The sequence below is a fragment of the Eurosta solidaginis genome, chromosome 4, assembly GCF_040869045.1.
Source record: "Eurosta solidaginis isolate ZX-2024a chromosome 4, ASM4086904v1, whole genome shotgun sequence".
NCBI classification, from domain to species: Eukaryota; Metazoa; Arthropoda; class Insecta; order Diptera; family Tephritidae; genus Eurosta; species Eurosta solidaginis.
In genome coordinates, this window is record NC_090322.1 from 126,906,674 (window position 1) to 126,924,169 (window position 17,496).

At 39.4% G+C, this 17,496-nt stretch overlaps 1 protein-coding gene across 1 annotated transcript in view; it reads right to left on the reverse strand.

Moving 5' to 3' along the window:
- Karl (lipocalin/cytosolic fatty acid-binding protein Karl) overlaps nt 1–17,284 on the reverse strand; it is a 45,225-nt gene extending 27,941 nt beyond the window's left edge. Inside the window, exon 1 of the mRNA XM_067782866.1 lies at nt 16,883–17,284. Coding sequence (XP_067638967.1) covers nt 16,883–17,017 — 135 coding nt within the window. The 5' untranslated portion in view covers nt 17,018–17,284. The remainder of the gene's footprint in view (nt 1–16,882) is intronic.
- Nucleotides 17,285–17,496: the final 212 nt, after the last annotated feature.

A 17,496-nucleotide genomic window follows, 5' to 3' on the forward strand; every position in this document is an offset into this window, starting at 1 on the left:
AAGCAGGGGAGTAAGAAACAACTTTTCCAGTTCCGCAGTTCCCAGGTCTCGGTCACGTTACGCAGGCAACGGTCATCGACAACACATGTAGGTATAAAGCTGAAAACCAAATGGAGGAAGCGCGGAAACAACTGCCTAGAAAGCTAGAAATCAAAAAGAAGAAGGGGATTATGATATCATGCCACCAATAAAGAAGACTAAGAATGGATGAAGTGGTTAATAAGTCAATGGGGGGTAACGTATGAGAACGAGAAATGACACCGAAGATGGTGTAACGCCGAAACCAAAGTAAATTTAACAAGGGATGACGGAAAACTGTTCCAATATACATCAATTTCCCACCTTGTCGGAAAATCATGAAAAACAAAATGAATCTATAACGTAAGGACTCCAGCTTTCCTGGCGTAGATTAAGTGGATAGGATGCAACAATATAGCGACTTTGAGGTCACTAGAAGCCGTTGTTTCAGAGTTCTGATTCCTCAAAGTCAAAGTATGGATTCTATGTGAGGAGCGTAATCTTTAAACATACTTCCAAGCAGTGTGCCACCACGTCCCGACAACTGAGAGAAAGAAAATTACTCCTTTTACTTTCTACATATTTAGCATAATTTCACTTACTAAAATGAAAAAGAAGTTTTTACCAACGCCCACTAGAATCATTACCTATTCAAAGCAATATACATATACACACACAAACAAATGTACATATGAGTAAGTGCTTTTTTGCTAATAAAAAATAAAATAATCAAACTAAATGGATCACATTTCGAATGCGCAAACGCGTTGGCATTTAATCAATATTCGCAAAAAGCCAACTTTTAGTTAGCCGTGAATTTGATTCCATCTTGAGAGTTCGAGCTTAGGCTTGGTCATACTTGGAAAGTGTGATTGATTTTGTCGCGGCCAATGGCACATTGCCCAACGCATGCGCGCATTGCCGCACAAATGCAGATGCTGGCACTTGTTCAATGAATGTTTGGTTGTGTAAGTGAACTCGTACCACCACATGTTGTCTATGTATGAGCGCACTCATTTCTTTTCCGTCATTCTGATAAACGTGTAATGTCGCGTGCACCGCATATTGATGAGATTCCATTTGATGAAAAACGTATTTACATTAAAATTGTTACACCCTGTTTACTGAAGTTTGTTGTAGTTGTTGGGCTTAGCAGTCGCTCAACAACCAAAAGGCATTAAGAATGCGAGCACATGCGGCAGCAGCAGGAGCAGTATCAGCTATTCAATTGTATGATCTTGTTAGTTATGCGCATACTAGTGGAACCGAGTACCGAATACGGAGAATTGAATACTTTGAAAATAAGATGATGCCGAAACCAAACTTTAGGACCATGAAGTGGTATGATATATTGAAAAGTATGTTTTAAAAGTGTAAAACCATTAAAAGGGTCTTATTTAAGTCTATGGGTGGTATAACCAAAAAGTTTGGAGATTTGGAAAGGTGCACAGTGGCGCGCTCCCGATCTACCCCTCATAGCCACCTGAAACCTTTTTATAAATCGCCATAACTCTGAAAGTATTTACCTCAGACCAATAAAATTTGGTACACGAGTCAAAGCAATTTCGGAATAAACTTCCCCCTCTCAGCACACTGGAACCTTTTTGTAAATCGGCATAACTCTGAAAATATTTACCTCGGACCAATAGCATTTAGTATAGAGAGATTCAAGCAATTTTGGAGAAGTGACCAGTAAAATATTGTTACGAATATTAGCAAAACTAAGGAGTGCTGCCAGCTCTAAGCCGATCTAAGCAGTGACGTGAATGCACATCAATAATTCAATCATTATGTATCTACATAAACGAATCAATAATTGCGTCTACACATATGTACACATTCCGACGAGCAACATTTACATACAAGGCAGCGAGAGATGAGATGTCACACACCGATGAATTTACTTATACGCTTATGTGTGTGCGGGAGACTGTAAACTACAAACACATGCATATACCTTATCTGAGTTGTCACACGGGAGAGCAATAATTTGTGCACGTAGTTGTGGCTGGCGATTTTGTAGCCGAAACAACTAGTAACTTCTGGAAATCGAAGAGCCTAGAAGTATGCAGCGTAAACTATAAAAGCGATGCAGGCGAGTAAGAAGTAATTCAGTTTGATTTGAATTGTCAAGCAGTTACGAGTAAGACGATATCTAGCGAGCAATAGCACTATTATTTTGAAAGTCAGTTTCCTTTAAGCTATCAGTTTGGTTATTAAGCTATTCGTTGCACAGTTTGAGAGTTATTGTGAAGTATTTTAATAAAGGCCATTTTTCCATTATTCAATATTGGAGTTATTTATTCAACAGTTTAGCGATACGAACCTAGCAAAAGGGCAAATAAGAGGAATTTGCAGCAACTTCGTTACAATTGGTGTCAGAAGAGGAATTGTTGAATAAATTCCAGAGGACAACAACGACATGGCAAAGTTCAGTGAATTGAAGATCCAGCAACTAAAGAAGGAGTTGGAGAGCCGTGGATTGAATACAAGCGGCGTTAAACTTGAACTTCAGGCACGGCTACGAGAGGCAATGGAAGCGGAAGGAATTGATGTGGAAAAGTATGACTTTCATCTTGATGGCGAGGAAGTAACAAAAGTTGAAGAGAAAAACGAAACATCGCAGACAGTTACGAGCACAGACTTGAACATGATTTTGGCTGCAATATCTGCTCAAACATCGACAATGTCATCACAACTAGAATCGCAGGAGACACGCATAACATCCAAGATTGAAGCACAAGAAACGCGTATGTCAGAAATGTCGACACAGATTACATCGAAGATTGAAGCACAAGAAACGCGTATGTCAGAAATGTCGACACAGATTACATCGAAGATTGAAGCACAAGAAACGCGTATGGCAGAAATGTCGACACAGATTACATCAAAGATGGAGACACAATTGGAAGAACAGAAGACATATTTGGCATCTCAACTGGAAGCGCAAGAGGCACGTATATCTGAAATGTCGGCACAAATTTCGGAACAGGTATCAGCGCAGCTCTTTGTGAAACTGGAAGAGCAGGATGCAAAAATTTTACAACTCGAGGACAAAATTGATGCCGAAATAGAAGCGTTAAAAGGTCGTATGGAGCAGTTACAACTAAACCGCCCAGCTGTTTCAGCGAGTAATCCAAAGGTAAAGACACCATCCTTTGACGGTTCTGTTCCTTTTCAGGTCTTTAAGCTACAGTTTGAGAAGACCGCAGCAGTGAACCAATGGAATGCTGAAGATAAAGTTGCAGCTCTGTTCGTGGCACTGAAAGGGCCTGCCGCGGAAATCTTACAGACCATCCCAGAGTACGAGCGGAACCACTACGAAACATTGATGAGCGCTTTAGAGAGACGTTACGGAAGCGAGCATAGGAAACAGATATTCCAAATTGAGTTGCAAAACCGCTACCAAAAAGCAAATGAAACATTGCAGGAGTTTGCTTCAGATATTGAAAGATTGGCTCATCTTGCAAATGCGGACGCACCCGTGGAATACACTGAAAGGGTAAAAATCCAGAGTTTCATAAATGGCATACGGGACGTGGAAACGAAGCGAGCTACATACGCAAACCCAAAGCTGACATTTTCTGAAACGGTATCACATGCATTGACTCAGGAAACGGCCTCACTATTGAGTAAACCAGCATACAAAGCTCATCGTGTAGAAGTGGAAAGACCAGATTGGGTAGACACTATTTTGGAAGCACTGAAGGGATCACAACAGAAAAATGCCGGAGTTATTAAATGTTTCAAGTGCGGCAACCCAGGTCATATTGCACGACATTGCAGCAGCGGTCCCAATAGCTCCAACAATGTGGGTGGTCGTAAACGCAGAGCAGAAGGTGATGAGCAAATATCCAAGACCACTCAATCGTTAAACTAAATCGAGTCAGCCGCAAGGGGCGACAGCTGGCTCCCGCAATTGAATGCCCCATAATCTCTATCTCGCAGATTGGAAGAAGATCGAGCAACCTTACTGTTGGAGGACATGTGGACGGAAAGGAACGGTTATTGACTGTAGATACGGGTGCATCTCATTCCATCATTCGAGCGGATTTAGTCAACAAAAAGATAAGACCATTGCTTGGAGCAAGATTACGTACAGCCACGGGAGAGGACACCCAGGTAATTGGAGAAGTAGAATGTGAAGTCGCAATTGGGAACGTCATGGTAGTACACAATTTTATAGTGGCAGAAATTGTTGATGAAATCATAATTGGAGTGGACTTCTTAATAGACCAGGGCATCAAGATCGACATGCAAAGCAAGACGATGCGATATAAAAACATGGATGTACCACTTAATTTCGGCTACGAGAGAGGCTACAGCAGTAAACGAGTGCTGGTGGAAGAGAGTCAGCAAATACCACCAAAATCCGAAGCAGTCATCTGGGCAAAGGTTGATGGAGATTGTGGGACAAACAAATTGTGGGTTGTCGAAGCAGCAAACAAATCAGCACTAAACATACTTGTAGGAAAAACCCTGGCTATGACAAAACAAGATGGACGTATTCCGGTAAGAGTACTCAATGAGTTCAAGTCACCACTCAAACTGACTAAAGGAGCTATTTTGGGAAGATGCCAAGAGGCTGAAGTGGTTATTAACTGTGAACAGCTCCAGGAACACGTTTCAGCTAGTAATACTGATCTTTCAAATGACATCACGGCATGGATGCAGGGACTAGAGGAAGCATATCAGAGTAAGGCAAAACAACTGCTCCTAAAGTACGCGAACATATTTGACCAGGATGATTCTAAACCAGGCCGCACCAACGTTGTGAAACATCAAATTGACACTGGAGATGCGAGACCGATCCGTCAAGCTCCACGTAGTGTTCCACTGGCGAAGCGGGAAGTTGTGAGTCAAATCATTCAAGAAATGAACGACAGCGGCGTCATCGAACCATCAGCTAGTCCATGGAGCTCACCGGTAGTACTTGTAAAAAAAAAGGATGGAAAAATGAGGTTTTGCGTGGACTACCGGAAGTCGAATGACGTAACGAAAAAGGATAGCTACCCATTGCCAAGAATTGACGACACTCTGGACTCGCTATCTGGTACGAAATGGTTTCCACGCTGGACTTGAAAAGCGGCTACTGGCAAGTGGAGGTGAAGGAGGAAGATAAAGAGAAAACAGCCTTCAGTGTCGGTGATGGTCTTTGGCAATTTACAGTGATGCCTTTTGGACTTTGTAATGCACCAGCTACTTTTGAGAGACTCATGGACCAGGTACTGAAAGGACTACATTGGAAAACATGCTTGGTGTACCTGGACGACATCATCGTATTGGGCAAGAACTTTGATGAACATCTTAAGAACTTGGAGGAAGTTTTCCAGAGAATAGCTGGCGCTGGTCTGAAGTTAAGTCCCAAAAAGTGTGCGCTGTTTAAAAAGGAAGTCAATTATTTGGGTCACAAGGTAACGACAGAGGGCATCTGCACTGCGAACGAAAAAATAGAGGCTGTACAGGATTGGCCAAGACCACAGAATCTACATGAATTGAGAAGTTTTCTTGGGCTGTGCACATATTACCGCCGATTTGTACCAAATTTTTCCAGCGTAGCCCATAGCCTCCATGAGCTTACAAGAAAAAACAAAGCTTTTGAATGGAAGAAGGAGCAAGAAGTGGCTTTCCAAACATTGAAGGAGCGTTTGTGCACTGCCCCAATGTTAGCATATCCGATTCCAGGAGCAACATTTATTCTAGATACAGATGCAAGTGGATATGCTATAGGAGGCGTTTTATCACAACTGGTCGATGGACAGGAGAAGGTAGTTGCATATTACAGCCGTTCGATTGGAAAACCAGAGAGGAACTACTGTGTTACGCGGAGAGAGCTGTTGGCATTGGTAGAGTGCATTAAACATTTTCACAAATACCTCTACGGCCAGCGATTCCATGTCAGGACAGATCACGCAGCATTGAAATGGCTTCTGCAGTTCCGTAATCCGGAAGGACAATTGGCACGGTGGATCGAGCGACTTCAAAGCTATGACTTTTCCATTGAGCATCGAAAAGGTAGTACCCATGGAAATGCCGATGCAATGTCACGAAGGCCATGTAGTTTGGAATGCAAGCACTGTTCAAAGGCCGAGGCTAAAGAAGACATTATAGATGTCCGGCTAATGACTATAACGTGTACGGATGAATGGGACAAGGAACAACTAAGAAAGTGTCAGCTAGAAGATACAGATCTGTCACATGTTATGCAAGGGCTCGAACGAAACGAAAGACCAAGCAGAGAGGATATGTCAGCAGAGAGTCCCATTGCGAAGTCATATTGGGCACAGTGGAACAGTTTGGAATTGATATCCTGTTGCTTGCATCGAGTATGGGAGAGTGAGGATGGTCAGTGCAAGAAGAAACTTATAGTTGTTCCCAGAAAGAGGATTCCTGACGTGCTCAGCGAGTTGCACAATGGTCCAAGTGGAGGCCATCTTGGAATCACGAAGACACTCGAGAAAATTAAGCAGAGATTCTATTGGGTTGGTTGCCGTCAGTCGGTCACCGAGTGGATTGCCAATTGCGAGGTATGCAACAGAGCGAAAGGGCCCAAAACCCGAAGTCGTGGCCAGATGAAGCAGTATATTTCAGGTGCACCATTTGAAAGGATCGCCATGGATGTCGCAGGTCCATTTCCTACTAGCAACCGCGGAAACAAATACGTACTGGTGGTTATGGATTATTTCAGTAAATGGCCAGAGGTATACCCAATCCCAAACCAAGAAGCAGAAACAGTAGCAGAAGTGGTTAAAAACGAATGGGTTGCAAGGTATGGTGTACCAATGGAGTTACATTCTGACCAAGGCAGGAATTTTGAATCAGCTGTGTTCCAAGAACTGTGCAAGAAGTTGGGCATTCGAAAAACACGGACAACTGCATTGCATCCTCAGTCCGATGGTATGGTGGAACGTTTCAATAGAACATTGGAGGAGCATTTAAGGAAAGTAGTCGACAAGTACCATAAGGACTGGGATACACACATATCATTATTCTTGATGGCCTACCGATCGGCAGTACATGACACAACGGGCCAAACTCCCGCAAAGGTAATTTTTGGCAATGACCTTCGACTGCCAGCTGATTTGAAGTATGGGATAGATGCCGATGCGGAGAGGAATGTCAAGAAATCCACTGATGTCTTAGAAGAAGAGCTGAGAGAGATACACGATCTGGTAAGGCAACGAGCAAAGATTATGAGTGACAAGATGAAAGCGAGGTACGATAAAGCAATTAATTCGGAAGGGTTTCAGGAAGGAGATTTGGTGCTGCTATACAACCCACAAAGAAAAAAAGGTTTGTCCCCGAAATTGCAGTGTAACTGGGAAGGCCCATACAAAGTTGTAAAACGGATCAACGATGTAGTGTACCGCATACAAACCACTACCAAACCACGAACCAAAATGACAGTGGTTCATTTGGAGAGATTAGCAGCGTTTAGATCGAGAGATTTGTCTGATCGGGACGATCAGACTTAGGTGGAGGGCAGTGTTACGAATATTAGCAAAACTAAGGAGTGCTGCCAGCTCTAAGCCGATCTAAGCAGTGACGTGAATGCACGTCAATAATTCAATCATTATGTATCTACATAAACGAATCAATAATTGCGTCTACACATATGTACACATTCCGACGAGCAACATTTACATACAAGGCAGCGAGAGATGAGATGTCACACACCGATGAATTTACTTATACGCTTATGTGTGTGCGGGAGACTGTAAACTACAAACACATGCATATACCTTATCTGAGTTGTCACACGGGAGAGCAATAATTTGTGCACGTAGTTGTGGCTGGCGATTTTGTAGCCGAAACAACTAGTAACTTCTGGAAATCGAAGAGCCTAGAAGTATGCAGCGTAAACTATAAAAGCGATGCTGGCGAGTAAGAAGTAATTCAGTTTGATTTGAATTGTCAAGCAGTTACGAGTAAGACGATATCTAGCGAGCAATAGCACTATTATTTTGAAAGTCAGTTTCCTTTAAGCTATCAGTTTGGTTATTAAGCTATTCGTTGCACAGTTTGAGAGTTATTGTGAAGTATTTTAATAAAGGCCATTTTTCCATTATTCAATATTGGAGTTATTTATTCAACAGTTTAGCGATACGAACCTAGCAAAAGGGCAAATAAGAGGAATTTGCAGAAACTTCGTTACAATATGTATCTCGGAACTGTGTTGAAGACTATTTTGGGACTGTTTACGGTATAATTTTGGGACCGTTGCGGGATCAATTTGCAATAACTCTTTTCGAATTATTTTTTGGATCCTTTCAGGACTATTTGAAGATAATTTCGATCGCATCGATACAATCTCTGGATTATAGGATTGTTTACGGGATAATTTCAAGACACTTCCGCCGTTAAAAAGGGATGCTCAGTATATCCTTCTTAAATTTTAGCTATTTTTTTTAGAAAATTGGTTCCGCCGTCACTTCAGGACAGTTTAGGGGCTATTTCGGAATTTTTTCAGGTACCTTTTCGGAGGTTTTTCAAATTGTTTTTAGGACTATGTTGTGACCCTTTCAGATCACTTTCTTGATTATTTTTTAACCGTTTCGGAACTATCTCTGTATAGCTTCGGAATGGCTTAGGAGATAATTTCTAATCAATTCGGAAACATTACGTGGCTGTTTGGTAATTATATCGGAATGAATGCTACGGTATATTTTTGAACAATCGTTATATCATTTCGATATTCTTGTCGGACTAATTTCAAGACCATTTAGGGATCATTTCTTAAAAATGTGTTCTCAAGAAACCAATGGGTTCGATCTTTTTAAAAAATCAATTTCTTGCCTTATGGATAAAAATAAATGAATGTAAGGCGCGATAACCTACGAAGAGATTTTAGGCCGAGCTTCTTTTCCAATTTGCGTCGTGCTCCTTTTAATTTTTTCTACAAATTGGTGGGACAGAACCTACTTGTTTTATGCCGACTCCGAACGGCATCTGCAAGGCAGATGAGTTTTCACTGAGAGCTTTTCTTGGCAGAAATACACTGGGAGTGCTTGCCAAACACTGCCGAGGGGCGACCCCTCTTAGACAAATTTTCTTCCAATTGAAAAAACTTGTTTCTAATATTTTGATGTCGCTTTGCCTGGGGTGTGAGCCCAGGATCTTCGGTGAGGTAGCCGGAGAACGCTACCATCACACCACGGGGGCCGCTTTTATGGATCATTGCGGGTTTATCTCCGGACGATATAATATCGGGATCTCTTCGAGACTGTTCCAAGATTATATTCTGGGCTGTGCCGGAACTGTGCTCAGAATCATATAGGGATATATCACAATGCCTGTATATAGTGTTTTCTTCGTGCGGACTATGCCGTGGCTAAATGCTAGCATACATATTTATAAATGTTCGAGGAGCTATGTCAATATCTTCAGGTTTTACTAATTAATTGCTAAACAAATTTTTTGGAGGTTTCCTACAGCTAGCTCTCTCCCATTAACTCTAATTATTTGAATATGGTTAAAATCACCTTCATCCAAAAGGCGGGGAAAACTCTTACGCTACTCTCAAAGACTTAATACCTATCAGCCTGTTAGCTGAATTTATCCAGAGTGGCTTTCGGTATCTCTAAAAAAGTTAGAGCAGATCTATACAAATAGCTCTTTACGCCGTTGTCAAGGCGATAGGAGGTTCCCTCGAGGAAAGTGGAAGAAATGCAAAACATTTCGGAAATCCGTTCATATTTTCCAACGAAGGTCGCAGCCGTAACGAGAGCGCGTGAGCTTTAAAGACCGCATGTCACAGGCGACCCCCAAATAAGGGACATAAATCCGCGCATCCGACAGCTTGTGGACAAACACAATAGGAAGAAATGAGAAGAAGATTTGAAGAACTGAAAACTGGCTGCCGGTGTAGGTAAGGTATAGTCCATCGTAGCCTTCGACGATAAAGTGTTATCGGATGCAAAGAAATGTGCGAGCGGTTTTTGAAGGTATGTACTGCATTTTTCGGCCGACGAACCCAAACGACAGGCCATCAGACACGTACATAAGCACAAACATAACGTCTCTCGTATTACCATCACCACCACAGATGTTGGAAAGGCCATCAAACTTCCTAAAACATCCCAAGCAGTGGGCCGAGACGATATAGCCATTTCGATGTTTAAAAACCTTCGCAATGAAAGATTCAAATATGTATCTGGCACATGCCTTCAAAATGTCTTTGTCCACCTTCGTCATCCCCAAAATATGGAAAATTGAGAGCGCGGGACCGCCTGGTAAGCCAGCACACAAAATATCAGTTGGTCTACTTGCAGCACACTCGCAGTCCTTCCCATGCGCCTAAACTATAGTACGCTTATAATGAGATGTCCTCTGTGGGTACCTTAAAAATTTCCCCAGCTTAGCCCACTGTTCCCCACAGATCTGAAATATACTTATAAGAACCGATTTAAGCCGCACATCACTGGCAGGTGCGCGCATTAATATTACAAATTCGTCCAGATTATACCATGCTGTGGGGAATAGCATAAGTGTGTGTGTGTTTAGCATGTTTGGGCGCACTTCCCAGTGTAGAAAAGAAAGTGTATATTTGGAGCTACTATTTTCTGTTTCACTGACCGCTTGACAGCGCTTATGGTGCTTGCCAAGCAAGTGATGCGTGATCGACAGCACACACCGCACTGCCCCAAGTGTTGTGATCTAGTTAATTGCAATATAGAGGAAAACAAATACACGTCAATGAACGAACACACATAAATGGATCGCTTGGCAAATTTGTATGGATAAATCGTTTCATGAAGAATGTAAATAATTTAGAACAAAATCGAAAATTTAGCAACAAAAATTTGCATATTTTAATTAAATGCTTCGTTTGGCACCAATCTTATGATTTATTTGATGAATTGTCCGTTTAAAATATCCCACGAGCTTTCAGTTCAAACGCTTACATATTTAATTATAAAAGGAAGAGTGGGTACAACGTGATTATTTACTTCATAGTTTGATATCATAAAATCGAAAATAATTTATTTATCTCTTTTTTGAAGTACAGTTGTTGGTTCGATTAACCTTTATTCCGAAAGTTGATTAATCGCAGTAGTAAAATGAAAATATCATTTAAAACTTGTTTTTAAAAATCATCTGTTTCTCGCAAAATAGTTATTTTCGATGGTCACCTAACTGACTAGGATATTTGCGGTAACTAACAAAAAAAAAAAAAAAAGAGTAAATATGACACGATTAACTTTCAAGAAGATTTAGGCCAAACTTCTCCTTCAACTTGCGTCGTGCTCTCTTTTGGTTTTTCCTACAAATTGGCCGATTATAAACGACAACTGAATTTTCACTGAAAAGCTTTTCATAGCAGAAATATATAGTCGGAGTGTTTGCCAAACCACTGCGGAGGGGCCGAGCCGATTAGAAAAACTTTTTTGTAATTGAAAGAACACATTTATACAGATTGTACAAGTCTTCATTAAATCCTCGTGGTTCTCCGCCACATAAAAGACCGCTATTGTAAGACAGTTAGAGAGAGAGCTTTGAAGTTGTTCTTGGAGGAGAGGCTTTAAAACTCGATTACCTACTTATTTAGTTGAAAGGTTTTGTTAATTGGGGATTCTTCTATGGGTTTCTAGACTGACCGTTTTTGTCGTCTCACCCTGTTTACCTATTCTCTATTCTTTGTTGGGGCTTTTGTTAGATGGTTACGTGCATGAACTTTGAAAGAGAGCTTGGAGTTATAATAGAGACCGAGGAAAGGCGCAAGGGTACGATGGTTCCAAATTTACAGGAGCATTCAGGTCTGTTATTATGTCGATCCAGAAATGAGTAAATCTTACAGTATAAACCAGTATAAATACTTAAGGGGGAGTTAAGCAAGCTGCAGCTGCCTCACTATATTTATTGAAAATCAGACGGCTATTTAAGCAATAATCTCACACAGTAATTCATCCAGAATTTTCCTGGAATGCAAACAGACATTGCAGAGACCTCACTCAGGCTGGATCATACACCTTTACTGGGTTCCCGGTCATAAAGAAATAGAAGGCAACGAAAAGCCGATGAATTGGCATGGCAAGAAGCACGGGACTGTACAATTTCGAAGATCATGTGTAAATCCCACGATAAAATGCTTAGAAAGTTGCTCTTATCTCTAAAGAGAGACAGCTTAAAGCTCATGGTGTGCATACTAAATGGCCGGTCAATTATTCGAAATCGCTCGTCACTCTGTAAATGATCTTAAGCACTGGAGAGTTTTCAAACTATGATTCCGGATGTTGCAAGAAAAGCCTCCTGGTACGTTTTTTTTATAATCCATGTAAATGGATAAAAAAGTGCGTTTGAACATATCACTTCTTAGCGTTTTTCCATAGAATCCGATAATTTATTAGGAGGAGCAGCCCTCTTGGGCAGCATAAATGTCTGTTGCGATAGCTCATAAGATAAGGATGACGTAAGCTACTTGGAAAATCGCCTCGACCAGAGACAAACGTTGGACAAACAAGCATGAAGTCAATACATGATTGCACCTATGAATTTCGGCATATCGCCTGTTATCTACTTTCTGCCAGAAAGTTATTACTCCTGCAAGAGGTAGTGGCCGCCCAGAAGTAGACCACAGGTGGACAGCTGAAATCCGAGTTCTCTAGAACATTTGTCTACATATAAATAACTTTTGCTAATAGAATAATCGATTATTCGAATAGTCGACTACCAATGGCTCTACTATCCAGATTTATTTGAAAACAAGTAAGGAAGGTTAAGTTCGGGTGTAACCGAACATTACATACTCAGTTGAGAGCTATGGTGACAACATAAGGGAAAATAACCATTTAGGAAAATGAACCGAGGGAAACCCTGGAATGTGTTTGTATGACATGTGTATCAAACGAAAGGCATTAAAGAGTATTTTATGAGAGAGTGGGCCATAGTTCTATAGGTGGTCGCCATTTAGGGATATAGCCATAAAGCTGGATCAGGGTTGGCTCTAGAATGCGTTTGTACGATATGGGTATCAAATTAAAGGTGTTAATGAGTATTTTAAAAGGGAGTAATCCTTAGTTCCATAGGTGGACGCCGTTTCGAGATATCGCCACAAAGGTGGAACAGGGGTGACCCTAGAATTTGTTTGTACAATATGGGCATCAAAAGAATGGTGTTAATGAGTATTTTAAAAGGGAGTGGTGGTTGTTGTATAGGTGGTCGCCTTTTCGAGATATCGCCATAAAGGTGGACCAGGGGTGACTCTAGAATGCGTTTGTACGATATGGGTATAAAATGAAAGGCGTTAATGAGTATTTTAAAAGGGAGTAATCCTTAGTTCCATAGGTGGACGCCGTTTCGAGATATCGTCATAAAGGTGGACCTGGGGTGACCCTAGAATTTGTTTGTACAATATGGGTATCAAAAGAAAGGTGTTAATAAGTATTTTAAAAGGGAGTAATCCTTAGTCCCATAGGTGGACGTCGTTTCGAGATATCGCCATAAAGGTGGACCAGGGGTGACCCTAGAATTTGTTTGTACAATATGGGCATCAAAGGAAAGGTGCTAATGAGTATTTTAAAAGGGAGTGGGCCTTAGTTCATAGGTGGACGCCGTTTCGAAATATCGCTATAAAGGTGGACCAGGGGTGACTCTAGAATGTGTTTGTACGATATGGGTATCAAATTAAAGGTATTAATGAGGGTTTTAAAAGAGATAGGTGGTTGTTGTATAGGTGGTCGCATTTTCGAAATATCGCCATAAAGGTGGACAAGGGGTGACTCTAGAATTTGTTTGTGCAATATGGGTATAAAACGAAAGGAGCTAATGAGTATTTTAAAAGGGAGTGGGCCTTAGTTCTATAGGTTGACGCCTTTTCGAGGTATCGCAATAAAGGTGGGCCAGGGGTGACTCTAGACTTTGTTAGTACGATATGGGTATCAAATGAAAGGTGTTAATGAGTATTTTTAAAAGGGAGTGGGTCTTCGATCTATAGTTGTTCGCCTTTTCGAGATATCGCCATAAAGGTGGACCAGGGGTGACTCTAGAATGTGTTTGTACGATATGGGTATCAAATTAAAGGTATTAATGAGGGTTTTAAAAGGGAGTGGTGGTTGTTGTATAGGTGGTCGCATTTTCGAAATATCGCCATAAAGGTGGACCAGGGGTGACTCTAGAATTTGTTTGTACAATATGGGTATCAAAAGAAAGGTGTTAATGAGTATTTCAAAAGGGAGTAATCCTTAGTTCCATAGGTGGACGCCGCTTCCAAGTTATCGCCATAAATGTGGGCCAGGGGTGACTCTAGAATTCGTTTGTGCAATATGGGTATCAAACGAAAGGAGTTAATGAGTATTTTAAAAGGGAGTGGGCCTTAGTTCTAGTGAAGGCGTTTATAGTGTTAACTACTTTGTACTCTTTACTTTAATTTTTAAAATAATTTTAATTGAGTTTTCGTGTTAACTTAAAATTTTGAATAACTTCAAAAAAAGAAAATTCTAATTAGTTGGAAAATATCTAAACTCAAAAATAAACAAAAATAAATTTTTTATTGCAAACCAAAATAAAAGAGTTTTTTAAAATATCAATTGAATGTTGATATATTGGCGATCCTACCAACGGACTTATATGTTTATTTGATACAATTACTAAATGTGGCGCTTTACGTATCGCAGAGCTACTGACCAGTACAATACCGCAAATAGAAGTGCAACTAAGTGACGTACTACCAAAGAAAATTTGTTTTAGTTGTCTAAACCAATTACAAAACTATCCCTCCATATTTGTTATAATAAAAATAGCATTATGCAGTACGCGCTGAAGAATTAACTGAATAAAAAATTTAATAAATAGCACTATTGAAATTCTTGTGCATATAATTTAACTATGTTTGTGTTCCCTATACATTTGTGAACAGGAAGCAATACAACAACAATCTGTGCAAATTTCATATAAAAGTCGCTGTAAATTATATATACGAAACATTAAAACAAAGAATAAGTGTTGACAATCAAATAAAAACATAAAGTACTTATAGCAGAAATTTACTAGTAGACATGCTATAAATTTTATGCAACATAAATAAAAATAAAATTTTTCTACGAATCGTTAATTAATAAAGAACTCTAATATAGTGTTAACTACTTTGTACTCTTTACTTTAATTTTTAAAATAATTTTAATTGAGTTTTCGTGTTAACTTAAAATTTTGAATAACTTCAAAAAAAGAAAATTCTAATTAGTTGGAAAATATCTAAACTCAAAAATAAACAAAAATAAATTTTTTATTGCAAACCAAAATAAAAGAGTTTTTTAAAATATCAACTTGAATGTTGATATAGCGTTTTCCAGATATCGACCAAAATGTGGACCAGGGTGACCCAGAACATCATCTGTTGGATACCGCTAATTTATTTATATATGTAATACCTGGCAAGATTTTAAGGGTTTTTTATTTCGCCCTGCAGAACTTTTTCATTTTCCACTACTTAATATGGTAGGTGTCACAACCATTTTATAAAGTTTTTTCTAAAGTTATATTTCGCTTCAATAAAACAATCCAATTACCTTACCATGTTTCATCCCTTTTTTCGTATTTTTTATAGAATTATGGCATTTTTTTTTTCATTTTTCGTAATTTTCGATATCGAAAAAGTGGGCGTGGTCATAGTCGGATTTCGTTCATTTTTCATACCAAGATAAAGTGAGTTCAAGTAAGCACGTGAGCTAAGTTCATTAAAGATATGTCGATTTTTGCTCAAGTTATCGTGTTAACGGCCATGCGGAAGGACAGACGGACGACTGTGTATAAAAACTGGGCGTGGCATAAACCGATTTCGCCCATTTTCGCAGAAAAGAGTTATCGTCATAAAATCTATGCCCCTACCAAATTTCAAAAGGATTGGTTAATTTTTGTTCGACTTATGGCGTTAAAAGTATCCTAGACAAATTAAATGAAAAAGGGCGGAGCCACGCCCATTTTGAAATTTTCTTTTATTTTTTTATATTGTGTCACTATATCATTACTGGAGTTGAATGTTGACATAATTTACTATATACTGTAAAGATATTAAATTTTTTGTTAAAATTTTACTTTAAAAAAATTTTTTTTTTAAAAGTGGGCGTGGTCCTTCTCTGATTTTGCTAATTTTTATTAAGCGTACATATAGTAACAGTAACGTTAGTTCCTGCCAAATTTCATCATGATATCTTCAACGACTGCCAAATTACAGCTTGCAAAATTTTAAATTACCTTCTTTTAAAAGTGGGCGGCGCCACGCCCATTGTCCAAAATTTTACTAATTTTCTATTCTGCGTCATAAGTTCAACTTATCTACCAAGTTTCGTCGCTTTATCTGTCTTTTGCAATGAATTGTCGCACTTTTTCGGTTTTTCGAAATTTTCGATATCGAAAATGTGGGCGTGGTTATAGTCCGATATCGTTAATTTTAAATAGCGATCTGAGATGAGTGCTCAGGAACCTACATACCAAATTTCATCAAGATACCTCAAAATTTACTCAAGTTATCGTGTTAACGGACGGACGGACGGACGGACATGGCTCAATCAAATTTTTTTTCGATCCTGATTATTTTGATATATGGAAGTCTATATCTATCTCGATTCCTTTATATATTTACAACCAACCGTTATCCAATCAAACTTAATATACTCTGTGAGCTCTGCTCAACTGAGTATAAAAAGTTAAAATAAAATATTGTCTAAAAATGGACTCTATTCATCACTTGAGAACTAAAAATTATGAATAAATTCAAAAGATTTTTCTTGGATACCAAGCATTCTTTAAAATTAGTCATATTATTTTTGATTGCAGCACGGTTTCCGTTCAAACGCACACACACACAAATATACACCCACTCATTATCGCGCAATTCATAGCACCGTCAACTACAGTAAAACCTTCTTACATCTGGACAACGCTCCTTCAGGTCTGTACGCTTTTTGTATGCATAACTATTGAAATTCAGCCAAGGTGAGACAAAATCAAAACTTAAAAAATTTATTAAGATAAGAAGAAATGTGGCAACACACCAAGACGACATTTTTAGCACTTATGTTTATTTTTATTATAATTTAAAATTTCTATTTATATTAAATAATATTTTTAATTATTTTTATATTTTAGGCCAATACAAATTTGCATTGTTGTAATAAATGCCAAGGAAATCACAGTGACACTGCAAAAATTATAAACTCAATGCACGCACAGAAAACACAAAACTATTATGAAATTTCGTACTTTTTACAACAAAAATTTTGAAATTCTCGCCATTCTCGAGTGGAAGCGGCCTACAAACTGGCTGAGTTGTAGGCTGAATTGTATTAAGAGCTAGTGGGTGACGCGTTGCTCAGCTCCAGTGATATGTAAATGGTGGCAGCGTGGAGGTGCTGGAGGTTGGAGTGTATTTTGTGTACGCAAAGGAACAAGTAGTAAGTAAAAACAAAAAACAAGTAAGAACGGGACTGTCTTCGGCTGTGCCGAAGACTTCATACCTTTCATGAATGGGGCTGAACAATAATC